The sequence below is a fragment of the Lytechinus pictus genome, chromosome 11 (assembly GCF_037042905.1).
Source record: "Lytechinus pictus isolate F3 Inbred chromosome 11, Lp3.0, whole genome shotgun sequence".
In the NCBI taxonomy this organism is placed as follows: Eukaryota; Metazoa; Echinodermata; class Echinoidea; order Temnopleuroida; family Toxopneustidae; genus Lytechinus; species Lytechinus pictus.
This window is the reverse complement of record NC_087255.1, coordinates 30,563,243-30,577,269: the sequence shown is the minus strand read 5'-3', so window position 1 is coordinate 30,577,269 and position 14,027 is coordinate 30,563,243. Positions and strand designations below refer to the sequence as shown.

At 35.8% G+C, this 14,027-nt stretch overlaps 2 protein-coding genes across 3 annotated transcripts in view; one reads left to right on the top strand and one right to left on the bottom strand.

The window, feature by feature from the left end:
- LOC129272117 (nuclear pore complex protein Nup155-like) overlaps positions 1–5,577 on the top strand; it is a 54,480-nt gene extending 48,903 nt beyond the window's left edge. The window contains exons 32-34 of the mRNA XM_064106324.1: positions 1,837–1,973; positions 2,374–2,480; positions 3,395–5,577. Coding sequence (XP_063962394.1) covers positions 1,837–1,973; positions 2,374–2,480; positions 3,395–3,551 — 401 coding nt within the window. The 3' untranslated portion in view covers positions 3,552–5,577. The remainder of the gene's footprint in view (positions 1–1,836; positions 1,974–2,373; positions 2,481–3,394) is intronic.
- Positions 4,360–13,320, bottom strand: LOC129272116 (ubiquitin-like-conjugating enzyme ATG10). Of its 2 annotated transcripts, none has more exons than XM_064106325.1 (5): positions 13,145–13,320; positions 11,784–11,898; positions 10,538–10,635; positions 9,944–10,032; positions 4,360–8,314 (listed from the first exon to the last, which is right to left on the bottom strand). In XM_064106325.1, exons 1-5 carry the CDS (start codon positions 13,268–13,270, stop codon positions 8,224–8,226), a joined length of 519 nt encoding a protein of 172 aa, XP_063962395.1. In that variant the 5' UTR covers positions 13,271–13,320; the 3' UTR covers positions 4,360–8,223. The 2 variants fall into 2 exon arrangements, with proteins under 2 accessions (XP_063962395.1, XP_063962396.1); XM_064106326.1 differs by having other exon boundaries at positions 4,367–8,089.
- Positions 13,321–14,027: the final 707 nt, after the last annotated feature.

Here is a 14,027-nt window from a genome sequence, read left to right as displayed (position 1 = left end):
TTCTCATGGCTGTGCTTCAGGCCACAATCCTTGGTTGAAAGATGGAGTCAGACAATGATATCCCCATTAGCTCTTGACATGCACTTTCTGTTGCCGTGACTCTCATTGGAGTTTCAGAATGGTGGCTGGACTCGGTTGAAAAAAAATTTGGCAGGACTTTGTCAGACATTGTGAGATAACATAGTTCTCCTGGGTATATTAGCAGTGACTCTTTAGAAATCATTCATTATATAATTGGCCATTCTTCCAATTGCCAACTGAATTGCTTCATAGCATGTTGATTTCCTACTCCGGTGCCTCTTTTGTAAGCATGAGCAGTGACTCTTGAGAAAGCATCCATTACATGATTGGCCATTCTTCCAATTGCCAACTGAATTGCTTCATAGAATGTTGATTTCCTACTTCGGTGCCTCTGATGTAAGCATGAGCAGTGACTCTTGAGAAAGTATCCGTTACATAATTGGCCATTCTTCCAATTGCCAACTGAATAGCTTCATAGAATGTTGATTTCCAACTCTGATGCCTTGATGGATTAGTTAATACCCATATCTATGCAGGAAACCCTGAAACTTTCCCAGACATCAGCCATCAGATAAACATTTCCTTTAGAAAGACCTGTAGAAAGCTCTTTGCACATTTTTTTCAGGTGTTCATCAACCAAACGCCTTGCATACTCTTTTTACAATCGTATTTTGAGGCTTTACGTTCAAAGGTCACCAAGCACCTCAGGTGGTATGTACCTGATGCTGATATCAGATCGGTGACCCCACACAACCTCATCCTTAAGTCAGGATCACTTTTGGCTTTCATAAAGATGTCTTTACTTTTTGATGGAGTTCATTCTTGTAGTTTGTTTTGAGCAAGGAACGTCTATTTTGCTTTCTTGAATCCGTCTATTTTACTTTCTTAGCATAAGACTAGAATAGCATGCTTAGTGCCATCTAACTTCTGATTCGACAAGCTCTTATTTGAAGTTAGTTCATTTTTGAAAGATTTTGCATGTTTAGTACAAAATACATCTTTGCCAGTCCAGTCTTTTCGTAACTTATTGTAGTTTGTGTTGAGCAAGGAATGTGTATTTTCCTTTCGTGAATCTGTCTAATTTACTTTCTTAGCATAAGACTAGAATAGCATGCTTTGTGCCATCTCACTTCTGATTCACCAAACCCTTCTTTTGTGAATTCAGCGAGTTTTTAAGTTATAAATAAATACCAGTACAGTGAAATCAGGAAAATCAAAGAAAAATCCAATAAATTATCTTTTTTCCCACTACATACGTTTGAAACCTCTCTGCATCCTGATATCGCTGCTCAGTGAATGATCATGTGCATACCGGAATTGTATCACAGTGGGAAATGGATGGAAAAGTTTGTCTGCTTTATTACTGATGTTGGAATAGAATGTGGAATCTGACATTCATATAAAGTTTATATAAAAATGATAATAAAAAGTCACCTGAAATGTATTCTTCACATAGCCTTAACTTTCATTTACCCCCAAAATATGAGGTTTTATGTTCTAAAGGACTTTGTCCTTGCTAGGATGTGATCTTTCAGGACACAGATAGCTGCCTTACAATAGTGAGTTGTACTATTCCCTCGAAGTGGCAGATCAGTTCTGTACGAGCATGCCCATTCATGTGTCCTTGAGTATGCTCTGGCAAGGAAGTCCCTGTAAGACTTGAATTTAGAAAAGACAACATTTGAGAAGTTATGATAATCATTTGATATCATTAAGAGACTCTGTATATGTACATTTATTTCTATTATTTCTCTCCTTTCCATTAGAATGTTGTTAACACAATTCTTTCATGTATTCCTCTTGATGATCTTTCAGATTTCTTGGTTTTGTACCTTGAGAAGAAAAGCTGTGAATTGGAATGGAATGAATCCTGGGTGTTCAAGGCTATGCTGGATGTGGGTGTACCTCTTCCTAAACTACACAGTGTGTATGACAGACACTTCAGAGCCAAGGTAAGAATAAGCCTCGAGTGGTACCCGGAGGGGTGGGGGTGCTATGTCAGATCATGTGGGTGTACCTCTTCCTAAACTACACAGTGTCTATGACAGACACTTCAGAGCCAAGGTGAGAATAAGCCTCGAGTGGTACCTGGAGGGGTGGGGGTGCTATGTCAGATCATGTGGGTGTACCTCTTCCTAAACTACAGTGTCTATGACAGACACTTCAGAGCCAAGGTAAGCATAAGCCCATACCGTAGGGAGGGGTAAGTTTGATGAGAAATTCTCGATGTAATGTCATTATGAAGACTTATTTCATTAAAAAAAACAGAATATAGTCTTATCCAGAAAAATTGTTGAAAATGTAAATTCTCTTCTACAGTGCTACTCTAACATGTATTTTGTTTATGGTTAGGATCCATTCTGGCATACGTCTCGTAATCCTCAGCACATGTTGCGTGTCATCGCATCTCTTCTCTCAACATTCTCTGATAATGCCGCTCTTGTACCAGTTCATGATAGGTAAGTCGTTATCTCTTATTTTATTGTTTTTCTCCAATATTTTGTGTATTTCTTTGCGTTTCAATCCATTGTTTTAAATTCTATGTCACCAAGATTATTATGATCACAAAAAGCCTTAACTTTGATAAGACTGGGGGGGGGGGGGGCTGAGTCATTTTTGTGATAAATCTGCTACTCAATATTTTTTTACTTTCAAGTCTCGCGCAACTTTTGAGACCAAAGTTGCGACCCCCGGGTATGCGGTTCCAAAATTATGCAACATAGGTCCCGAATCAGAGCAGAATCACCAAGAATCGACTGCCCAGAATCCAACCAAATTCCATGCGAATACATCCTTAATGTGGCCTGAATGACATGTGAAGACATTTGAGAGTATTTTGGAGGGTATTTTGCTGGGTTTTGAACATTTCAAAACAAGTCAAATCTGTCTAAGAATGTTCCCAAATCCCTCTAGAATTTCTTCAAATTCCGGGAGGGAGAACAGAATTCTCCCGAATACGTGAATTCGCAGCTGATTTGGTTCTGGTGTAACCTAGGCTTTACTTTGGTAGTATCTTTCGATGCTGGATTTGATAACTAGCATGTGGAGTGTGTTCAGAAATAATTGTTTTATTACTGGTAATAAAGTGCAATGGAAATATGCCATCATTGTTTGAATTCAAATGTGCAAATTTCAATCTGATTGATACACATCTGAAAAAACTCAAATTCACACTCAATCTTAATTGTGTGATTATTTCGTTTTGATTCATACTATATGTATGTGGTTTTTTTTTCTTCAAATGGTGCAAGTGGGTGGAAATGTTAAAATTATTGCCAATTTTAGGAGTGAAATTGTTTTGATTAAAAAAAAACTGTTGTAAAGTTATATATAGCTATGGGTTAATACAATATGTAATTGATTTCCATTCTAGGCGTCTGTTCATCAACTCCACACTGGATGCCATCGCAAGCTACAAGGTAGAGCTGGAGGCTACTCCTGGGAGACCTCACGTTATACAGTCCTACCTTGATAGCTTCACAGACCTACAGAACCGTCTGGACAGGATGCAAATCAACAGACCAAGATAGAGCACCCTCTTGTGTTTGCCTCACAAACCTGTCAAAGCCTGATGAGGGTATTGTGAACATCCTAATATGGTTGATGATACAATCCCTCTAATTGAACTATACTTTGGAAAGGACTTGCCCGTTGACTACCAAAAAATCAGCGGTTCCCGCCGGTTTTCTTTTACTGGACCAACATTTTGGAAAGAATTCAAAAGAACTTGGCAAGATGGACATGTTCCTAGGTACTTTGATCATTTTAGTAAAGAAGCAGACTTCTGCAAATCATCCCTTGTAAAGATTATGATGCTATTGCTTTCGATGAGGCCTTGGTCAGTAATGATGGAATTCGTCTGATGGAATCCGATTCCAATGTTTTATGAGAAAACAAGCAGCATCACCACAAACATGAATTGTAGTGCTGTTGCCTGTAACAAATTTTATGTGAGAGTATCAAGACGTTGGTATTTTCTTTACGTCAGCTTTCACACAATATTGAAATTCAATTTCTAACCTTCTCTTGGAGGATTAGCACTCCTATGGGGCATTGCAAGGAACTTGCGATCAATTGCAAGTCTATTTTCGTTCCCGAAATCAAGCATATGCTGTGCAATTAATTGCAAATTTGCGACCAATCGCTTATCTGCTCCAAGAAACAAGGAGCGTAATCTGATTTGCTATAGTTAAAAGTGATCATTCAATTGTAAAATTGCAACAGAAAATTTGCAAAAGATTGCAAATATTTTCTTGCAACACCCCCCTAGACATGATTCAGCACTTCATTCAATCTTATTATCTACAATGAAGAATGCAAACGAATCTAACAAGATATGACAAAGCAAGATGAAATAATGTGCATGTGGCACTGTATTTATTCTGTGACTAGTCTAGTTCATGAGAGAAGTTATAAGAATATTAGTAATATGATGTAATAATAATTATTCAACAAATACTGTCAAGTTTTTCCTCATCTTGACCATGGAAAGACTTGGCCATTTTGATGAAACCCCTTTTGGCTTAAAAATTGTAACCTGTCATATGTTGGCTAAAATGGGGGAGGGAAAGGTTAAGTGGGGGGGGGGGGGTTCTTAAGCGCAAAATCACTTTCAATGGGTCATTTCACTGTGCAATGAGCCAGGTTGTGAGTCGCTATGTCAGTACATAAATTAGTTTTTTGTCAGGCATACTTCATTCTTCCTTCCATATTTTGTTTATAAAACACCTCAAGTACATGTAGACAACCAAATATGCATGTTCAGGGCGGTATATGATATTAAAATATTGCCTCAATATAGACTAAGCCGTTTCAGACAAGAAATTTGTTTTAAAGTGCTGTAAAACTCAGACATCCCTATTACCTCTATCCAACTTGGGAGGGTTCAAAGGAAAAGACTTATTTTTCATTCCTCATTTCCACATCAATTTATCAGTCTAATGGGGTGTTGCAAGAAACTTGTGATCAATTGCAAGTCTATTTTTGGTCCCTAATCAATCATATGTCTTGTAGTTAATTGCAAATTAGTGATTGATTGCTAATCTGCTCCTTGAAACAAGAAGTTTAATCTGATTTGCTACAGCTAACGTTGATCTATCAGTTGTAAAATTGCACAGAATATATTTGCAAAAATTTTCTTGCAACACCCCCTTAGTTGACAAAAGCTGGTACGGGAACTTTGCTTGAAAGGGGACAATAATTAAATACTCAAATACGGTGCTTGGCTAAAATCCGATCAGATTTTTATCAAAATGTTCTAGAAGGGGTAAATAATGCTTATTTGATTTTATGTTCACAAATGTAAATTATGTAAAAGTGCTCATTTCATAAGAGAATTTGTTATTGTCAGGGGCTGGCAAGTATGAATAAATCTCAATTACACATTGGGGATGATATTCAAGGTCGTGCAAGGTTTTGAATAACTGTACAAGCCTAGAAGAATTTCATTAATTCTTTTGGAGACTTGTAAAAGTAATTTTATAATACGATGTAAGTTTGTACATTTTTTTGTAAGAAAAATGCATTTGATATTAAAGAAGTAAAGATCTAAGAAAAGATTCAGAGTTTTGTATTGTTTTTTTTTCTTTTAAACATCTGTCAAGCCCTGCAACATGAAAAAGGGTGCAATAAAACTTAAAAAGATAATGTTAAATGCCAATGAAGGGTTACGAGTGTAACTTTGCCATTACTAACATGCTAACATGACAATCACGATTATGATTGGCTGATTAGCCCTGCTACCATGGTAATTACCATTTAGGCAAAGTTACAACAGTTGTAAATATTTTATGAAACAGACCCCATGGTCCAGTAACGCAAAGTTTAACGATTAATCGTACCCTTGATTTTCATGAATAGTTGTACTTGATTTTCATGAATAGTTGTACATTGTAGTCAATGCAATCAGTTGTAAAAAAAAAGAGAATTACGATCATTGCTAAGCTTTGTTACTGGGGCACAGATCTGTCAGTTTGATCACAAAAGATTTAGTCAGACTAAAGTCTTGCTTAAGTGCCAACACACAATATGTAATTCCACGATTAGTCTCATCAAGGAGATATCTCCTTGGTCTCATTGATCAAATAATGTGGAACATCCAATGATTAGGGTAATGCTTTATTTAACCCTTGCTACTGGGAATCTAAGTGCTATTTTAAGGATCTTTGTGAAATGCCTCCAAGGACGAAAATAGACATTTTGATTCCTTAATCTTGTTTGACATCACACTCCACACTGGTTTCTTTGCGTACAATTTTGTGTAGCTGATCAAGCTAGACTGACCCAGATGATCTTATTAAGCTAGACTTCATAGAATAATTGGTGATCCTTTCTTGGGTACAAAATCAGATTATCAATCGTGTTGATTCCCATTAGTTGATAACTGGGCCCCGTCTTACAAAGAATTGCAATTGATCCGATCAACCACAACTATAGATGGCCATCAACATCTAAAATGCATGTTTGTTCAAAATATTTTCTAGATATGCTGTATATTCATACATTCATTGATTTCTTATAAATTTAGTGTGCTTCTCTTTGTTTTCAAAGGACTTCGTGCAAATTTTCTGAACAGAAAATTATGATACTGATGGATTTCCATAGTTAAGATTGATTGGATCAATTGTAACTCTTTGTAAGATGGGGCCCTGTCATATTTTCAGATCTATCATCCAATCTAATAATAACTGGGTGTAAGCCATAGATGCTTTTACGCAAGTTTCGTATTTTAGATGATGAAATTCATAACTTTTAGTCCCTATCCAGATTATTTACATGGTGTGCTTTATGAAATAGAATCTAGCAAGGCAGATGTAATACTGATTGGCAAGTATTCGTACATCAATATATCCTTATTCAGCTATTAGAAAAGAATGATCTTAATCCTTCTAAACTCTGGAATATCGTGATGAAATTAGAAGAAACTGTTTTAAAATCACAGAAATTTATAGAAATAAACCCTTATCATGTACATGTACCAACATGTTTTTCATGACAAAACTAATTGAACGGAAACTGATTACAGACCATAACTGCACATTGATTTTCCATGATTCCAGTGATTTATCTTGCACATGAGTATCATCATTGATCATTTATAAAATCATGATTTGGATTCTCATTGGTGGTGAAACATGTGAGACATCAACCAAAGGAAACATGTATGTTACGCTGACAAGCATAATCTCTATGAACAAATGTCCACAGGAAATAATTTTCCTGGTATCGCACTGTAATTTGCTCCACATTTTTCTTGAGACTGCTACTAAAAAGTCTTGAGTGTAGCAGATTATAGGACTACAGAACTTAGTGGAGTGCTTTTTCTCTTATGACCGAAGAAGATATAAATCAAATTTTTTTAGCAAGAAAAATTATTCCCTGGTCTACCAATAACAGGTCCATGGTTCAATCAATTTCTCAGACTAGAATCATGGGAATAAAAATAAAAACCCTTTGGGTATAGCATCCAATCAAACTAGTAACCCCTTGTTTTTAAACAAAATCCTCATTCATGTAAGAGAAAGAAAAATAATTCCCTGGTCTACCGATAACGGGTCCATCGTTCAATCAAACAACTCTAAAACTTCATCACATGTCCTACTTAAATACAGGCTTCTGATTGGTTGGAAATCAAGTTGTGTTTAACTGTAGGAGTTGTATTGACTGCAACTCTACCATTGAATAGAACCATACCAGTATACTACCCTCTACTGTTCTAATCAATATTTAAAATGCAAATGAAATAGTATTGGTCAAAATCTAAGAAGGTGTCTGTGAAGATGGTCCATATCAACTTGAACAGAATATCCACCACATATTTTTTTTAATGGGCCTACAGAGAGTCCAATGCAGGGAAAGAGAAAGTCTGTATCCATCTTTGAGTTCTCGTTGGTCCAAATTCAGATGAACGAGGTCCAATGTTTGTTCTTCATTCCTCCGGTGGAAGTCCACAACTGAGCTCTGCAATAAGCCATCTTTGGACTAAAGTTGGTCCATAAGTTGGTCCACAAGATGGCTCCTGCTAGTCTCTGCATTAGCTTCATGATGTCTCATCTTGCTTGACCGAGGTCTGCAAAGGCAAGCGGTCATTCTAAAATTTATTCATCATTCCTCTGGTCCACAATTGAGCTCCGCAGTTAGCTATCTTTGGACTAGAGTTGGTCCACAACCTACTGGTAGTATCTGCAATAGCTGCATGTGATCTCATCTTGCTTGGCAGAGGTCAGCGAAGGCAAGCGGTAATTCTAGACCCACCACAGGCCCAACAGAACTCAGCCATGTAACAACATAGTTCCTGAGGTACAAATAGAGGTTATATGTAAATCTCCAAAAGAAATACAGAATTTGAAGATACATGTATATACTTATCCCAAAACCTCTTATGTAATAATAAAATAATAATATGCAACATTTATATAGCGCTTAATACAGACAGGCTTTGATTAAAGAGCATTGGCTGTATTCTGAACTCATGTTAAATTCAAACTCTGGTCTAAATTGCAGTTTATCATGACACAAACTTCTAAAAATATGAGTTTATTTCACACTGAAATCATTTATAATTGTCCTAAAACAAAACATACAATGTAAACAAAATTTTGACATTTTTGGCTACCCAAATTTTAGCAGAGAGGTAGACCAAGGCCAAAGTTGATCTGGACTTAAATGACAAGTCCACCCCAATAAAAAGTTGATTTAAATAAAAAGAAAAATCCAACAATCATAACACTAAAACTTTCATTAAAATCGGATGTAAAATTAGAAAGTTATGACATTTTAAAACTTTGCTTAATTTCACAAAACAGTTATATGCACATCCCGGTCGGTATGCGAATGAGGGGACTGATGACATCACTCACTAACTATTTCTTTTGTATTATATCACATGAAATATTCTAATTTTCTCCTCATTCTCCTATGAAACAAAGATTTCTTCCTCCCTGAACATGTGGAACTACCATTGTTTTAACATGGTCCTTACTGTCAAACCAGCAAAAATTGAAATATTGTATCATTTCAAACAATAAAAAACAAAAGAAATAGTGAGGGACATCATCAACTCTCTCATAGCATATCAATGAATTGTGCATATAACTATTTTCTGAAAAATAAGCAAAACTTTGAAATATCTTAACCTTCTTATTTAACATCCGATTTTGATGAAACTTTCAGCATTATTCTTGTTTGATTTTTCTCTATTGATTCCAATCAATATTTTTTCTCGGGTGGACTTGACCTTTAAAAAAATGATTAAAGACATTGGTTCATATTGTTATGATTGAAAAAAAATACATATAATATTTTTACTTGAGAGCTGAAATTTACTTGAAATTACATTTATCCAAGGCAATTGCCTATACTTGTACAAGTTTTATTTTTAAAAAGACGTATAGAGTCAAGAGATGACTTCTCTCAATGAAAAACAAGTTTAACAAAAAAATTAAAAAAATTTACTGGCCTTACACTAACTTCCCTTTGTGTCTGCCTACTCCTTTTCTTTCATCCCCTTCACTAACCTGATTGGTCTTCTCTACTCACTAATGCCCCTTTTGTCTCCTTGTTTCTAGTGTTGCTGTAGCTTGTTTGTGGTCTATATTATGGTTGTTCCACTTTATATGTTTGTCATTTTGCCTCCGACGAAGATTCTGCTAGGATCGAAAGCTTAGGCCCCTTTTTGACTTTCTAATTTACTCCATTGGCTCTCTTTTATTAGATAAGCAGTTTTCAGCAGCTTCTTTTTGCCAAAAAAATTAAATAGCATTTTCTAAGAAAAAAACATAATGGGATCATTGGGTAGTGGTTGGTAACTCTATTGTCAGCTGTGCACCAATTGAAAATTGCCGCACACATGCAATCTCCCGCACTTCTGCCACCCAGGCAATGAAATGTCAAAAGAGATTTCTTAGCTTATACATGTATTTACCCTTTATGATGTGGTACAACAGACTTCATTAGATCTGCTGTTCGGCAAGGGTGTAGCTGAAAGAAGGGCCTTCCAAGAAGGGGATGCTCCTGTTCAAATGAAACAAATTAGGATGTGTCACTGGAAATGAACCTGCAATCAATTCTGAATTTAAATTGAAAGCTAGATAACTTTTTACTCAAAGAAATAAATTCATATTTTCCGTTTCAATAAACAGACTATTCATCAATTGACAATTTGCAGTTAATTGCAAAAAATTTGTGATTTATTTGTAGAGTTTGATGAGTAGCAAATGATCACAATTTTTTTGCAATCCCCATTACTTGAAATGATTACTTTATGAAAATATGTTGTAGTCTAGTTGATAAATCTATAGACTGAGATTCAGAAGAACATTCCATGAAGGAGTAGTCAGATTTTTGTCTGGCAAAGTCTGGTTTCATAAAACTGTAAGTTACAAGTGACTATACGAACGACTGGTGACCCTTTCTTAGGAACTAAATCAACACCTACGAAAATCTAGTGTGTATTATTTACCACAAGAAAGGATCACCAGTCGTTCATGAAGTCGATTTAGCTTTATGAATGACCCACCTGTTGGGTTATGAACGTCCATCTCTGGTGTCTCAATCTTTCCTGATATGATCCTGGTACTTGACCCCAAACCTCATCTAAGGTCAGAAGCTTACCGTCTGCAAAATGGAGAAGAAATCGGGGTCCCGTAACACAAAGGTTAGCGATTAATTGTATGCTTGATTCACGATTAATAGTACGCTTGATTCACGATTAATCGTACCCTTGATTTACGATTAATTATGCACTGTAGTCAATGCAATCAGTCATAAAAAACTGTTCTATGATTGATAAGCATTGTGCAACAGGTCTCTGACAAGCAATAAGAAATTAATGGTTGTTTTTAAATGAGATCACTAAGACCATAAATTTCAAATTGGCAATTAGCAAATGAAAATTAACGAGGTAGGGACAACTCTGCCCTGGGCTGTGTACTTGATTATCAGGGATTTATGGTGTTCAGATAAATACCTCTTACCCTGGGGCAGTAATCAACATGCAACACAGCATATTGTTTTATGTCCTCATCAAGAAAAAATATAATTTGAAATAAAACTTTTGAGAAAAGATACATTTGAGCCATTTTGTGTTTTGAAGCAAACAAGTAGTACCTACGATAACTAACCTATTTCGGTATGAAATCACCAATGCAACCCATGTGAAGTCTGCATAGGTATAAAGATTACATTTTGGAACAACTTATCAATAAAATAATGTCTTTCATATTGTTTGTCTGATATAGTTCACTATTTCACACATCTGCTTGTCTGATTTTTCTGTTTCCTCTAAAAACAATTTTCTATTTGGATTGAATTCTCCTTTTCAGAAACAATTAATTTCACAATTGTTTCTTACTTGTTGCCTTATAAATGGACAAATGATATGTACTTCATCATCTGCTGTAATTTTCAAAGGGCTCTGCAGGAAAAAAATATAATTTCCCCCATCTAAACTACTTCCAAAGGTTGAGAGTGTGACAAATAAACAAAGTGATCAAAATCAGGGGTGGTGCTAGGGTCTTTCACACAGGGGGGGGGGGGGGGGGGGGGGGTGTAGGGTGGCAAGATTACCAATTTGTGTTAAACAGTATAAACATTCAGGATAGTGACTTGAACAGATTCATAACCCAGCCCTCTATCACCCATACTTTCTCTCCTATTTCTCTGCTGCTTGTATACATCATTTTAAATGATTACTGCAACACCCCCCAACAGCCCTGTGTAATTATTTTTCCCCTACCCCCCCCTCCCCGGATGAAAACACATACCTGATTTACATGCTGTGAAGTATAGTACTGGAACATTGTAGCTTGCACTGTGAATGATATGATACTCAAACTGACAACTCTCACACTGGAGCTCTTCAATTGAAGATTTCACTGTCTGAACACAAAAAAAAAAAAACAATTTAAAAAAGAATAAAATTTGCAGAACTTTGACAGTTTCTTGAATAAACTGTAATCTGTTCAGCCAAAATAATTGGCATGATCATTTTTGGACTGTCATTTGATTTACCTCCAAGAACAAGTGACTTATACCAAAATCCTGGGTGTTTTACTAGACAGTACACTCTCCTTATAGGGATGCTCCAGGCTGAAGATATTTATATCTAAATAAATAGAGTAAAATTCACAGAGCAAAATGCTGAAATTTTCATCAAAATTGGATAACAAATAACAAAGTTAATGAATTTTGATATACATGTAGTATAGCAACATTTTGTGAAAACAGTTATATGCACAGCTTCATGAATATTCATTAGGGGGGGCTGATGATGTCACATCCCCACATTCCTTTTTCTTATGTTATTACATGAAATCATGATTGTTTAATTTTTTCATACGTATGTGTAAATGATGCGACTCCATTATGATGAAATAAGTTGCAGCAATAAATAACTAATGTACTTAATCTGTTGTCATTCCAATTGTTTTAGTTCTTGGTAGAAATTTTTTTGAATACCGGTTAACCTAATTTCATACAATAAAATACAAAAGAACAAATGGGCATATGACATCATCAGCTCACCTAATGAATATTCATGAAGACATGCCGTGAACTGTTTCTTCAGAATAATGCAAGTCTTTAAAATTCAATAAATTCGTTAATTGTTATCCGATTTTTGATCAAATTTTCAGCATTTTGCTCTGTGAATTTTACTCTATTATTTATCTTCAGCCTGGAGCATCCCTTTAAAATTGCACATCAATAATACTTGTATCAAAGACTGTATGCTGCAACAGTATTATAAGCAGACTTAGATCACACCTGATAGAGCCATCTTTGATTTAAATGGCCCTCTTATTGAGGGCAACACACACCAATGTTGGAAGAATGTTAGTACTACAGTACAAAAGAGATTTGAATCATCTGCCTTGCCCATATCCATGCCCATACAGATCCTCTTTTCTTTTCACCCAACAGAACAAAGATTTCCAGTTATTTAGTTGAATTTATGTTCAAATTCCCTTTTAGGACACTTGCAGGGTTCCTGCGATGTGGCTTTAAAGTTTGGTTATATGTGCCATCAGCCCCGTGTGTTTCTGACTGTTAAAAAATAGCACGAGGGAGATAAACTTTACTAATGCCCTTGGTAATAATATGCAATATCAGGCTAGTAAATACCTACCACATGATCATTGAGTTCTTCCAGCTGGTTTACATCAAGTCTTGTATCTTTGGCATCACACAACATGGCTCCAGTGCCGAAAGACTCTTCATTCCCAGCTTCAAGTGACAATGGCAGCTGGCGCATCACATTCCTTTTCACCAGATAAGGAATAGCATCTGTGCCAACCTACAGATTGTAAGATGAGAGATTAAAAAAACACACAAAATAATATTCATTTTCGTATTTTTACCACTTTACCAGGTATAGACCTATATGAATAGATCTATACCACATTTTCAGATTAGTGTCACGCATCAATCCAACCAAAGAAGTCTGTCAAACAGTTAATTTCATTAAACACTTTGAAGTGTCAAACGATTGAGATTTTGAAGATGACTATATAGTGCTCTCAGCCTCTCACCAAGGCTAATATATGATTAACTGTATCTGGGACTACCTTGGCACTGTGGCAAGTATGTATAACTTGTTACTTGACACATTTATCAGTATAGGCCTACTCTGGATCAGCTTTGTCATCATCATCATCACCATCATCATCATCATCATAATCACCAACATCTCATCATCATCATATCATCATCAAAATCAATCATCATCATCATAATCAACATCATTATTATTATTGTCATCCATCATCCTCCTCCTCATCATCATCATCATCATCATCATCATCATCATCATCATCATCATCATCATCATCATCATCATCATCATCATCATCATCATCATCATCATCATCATCATCATCATCATCATCATCATCATCATCATCATCACCATCATCATCATCCTACCATCATCATCATCCTATCATCATCCTATCATCATCATCATCATCATCTCATAATCACTCTAAATATCAGCATCAAATTCAATGCAT

Bases quoted from the DNA above. Each gene is read 5' to 3' on its own strand.
- LOC129272116 (XM_064106325.1), bottom strand. From the start codon at position 13,270: ATGCGCCAGCTGCCATTGTCACTTGAAGCTGGGAATGAAGAGTCTTTC. The intron at 11,899-13,144 runs GTAGGTATTTAC...TTTTGTGTTCAG, and splicing joins AAGAACTCAATGATCATGTG to ACAGTGAAATCTTCAATTGA. The intron at 10,033-10,537 runs GTGGGTCATTCA...TCATTTGAACAG, and splicing joins GGACGTTCATAACCCAACAG to GAGCATCCCCTTCTTGGAAG.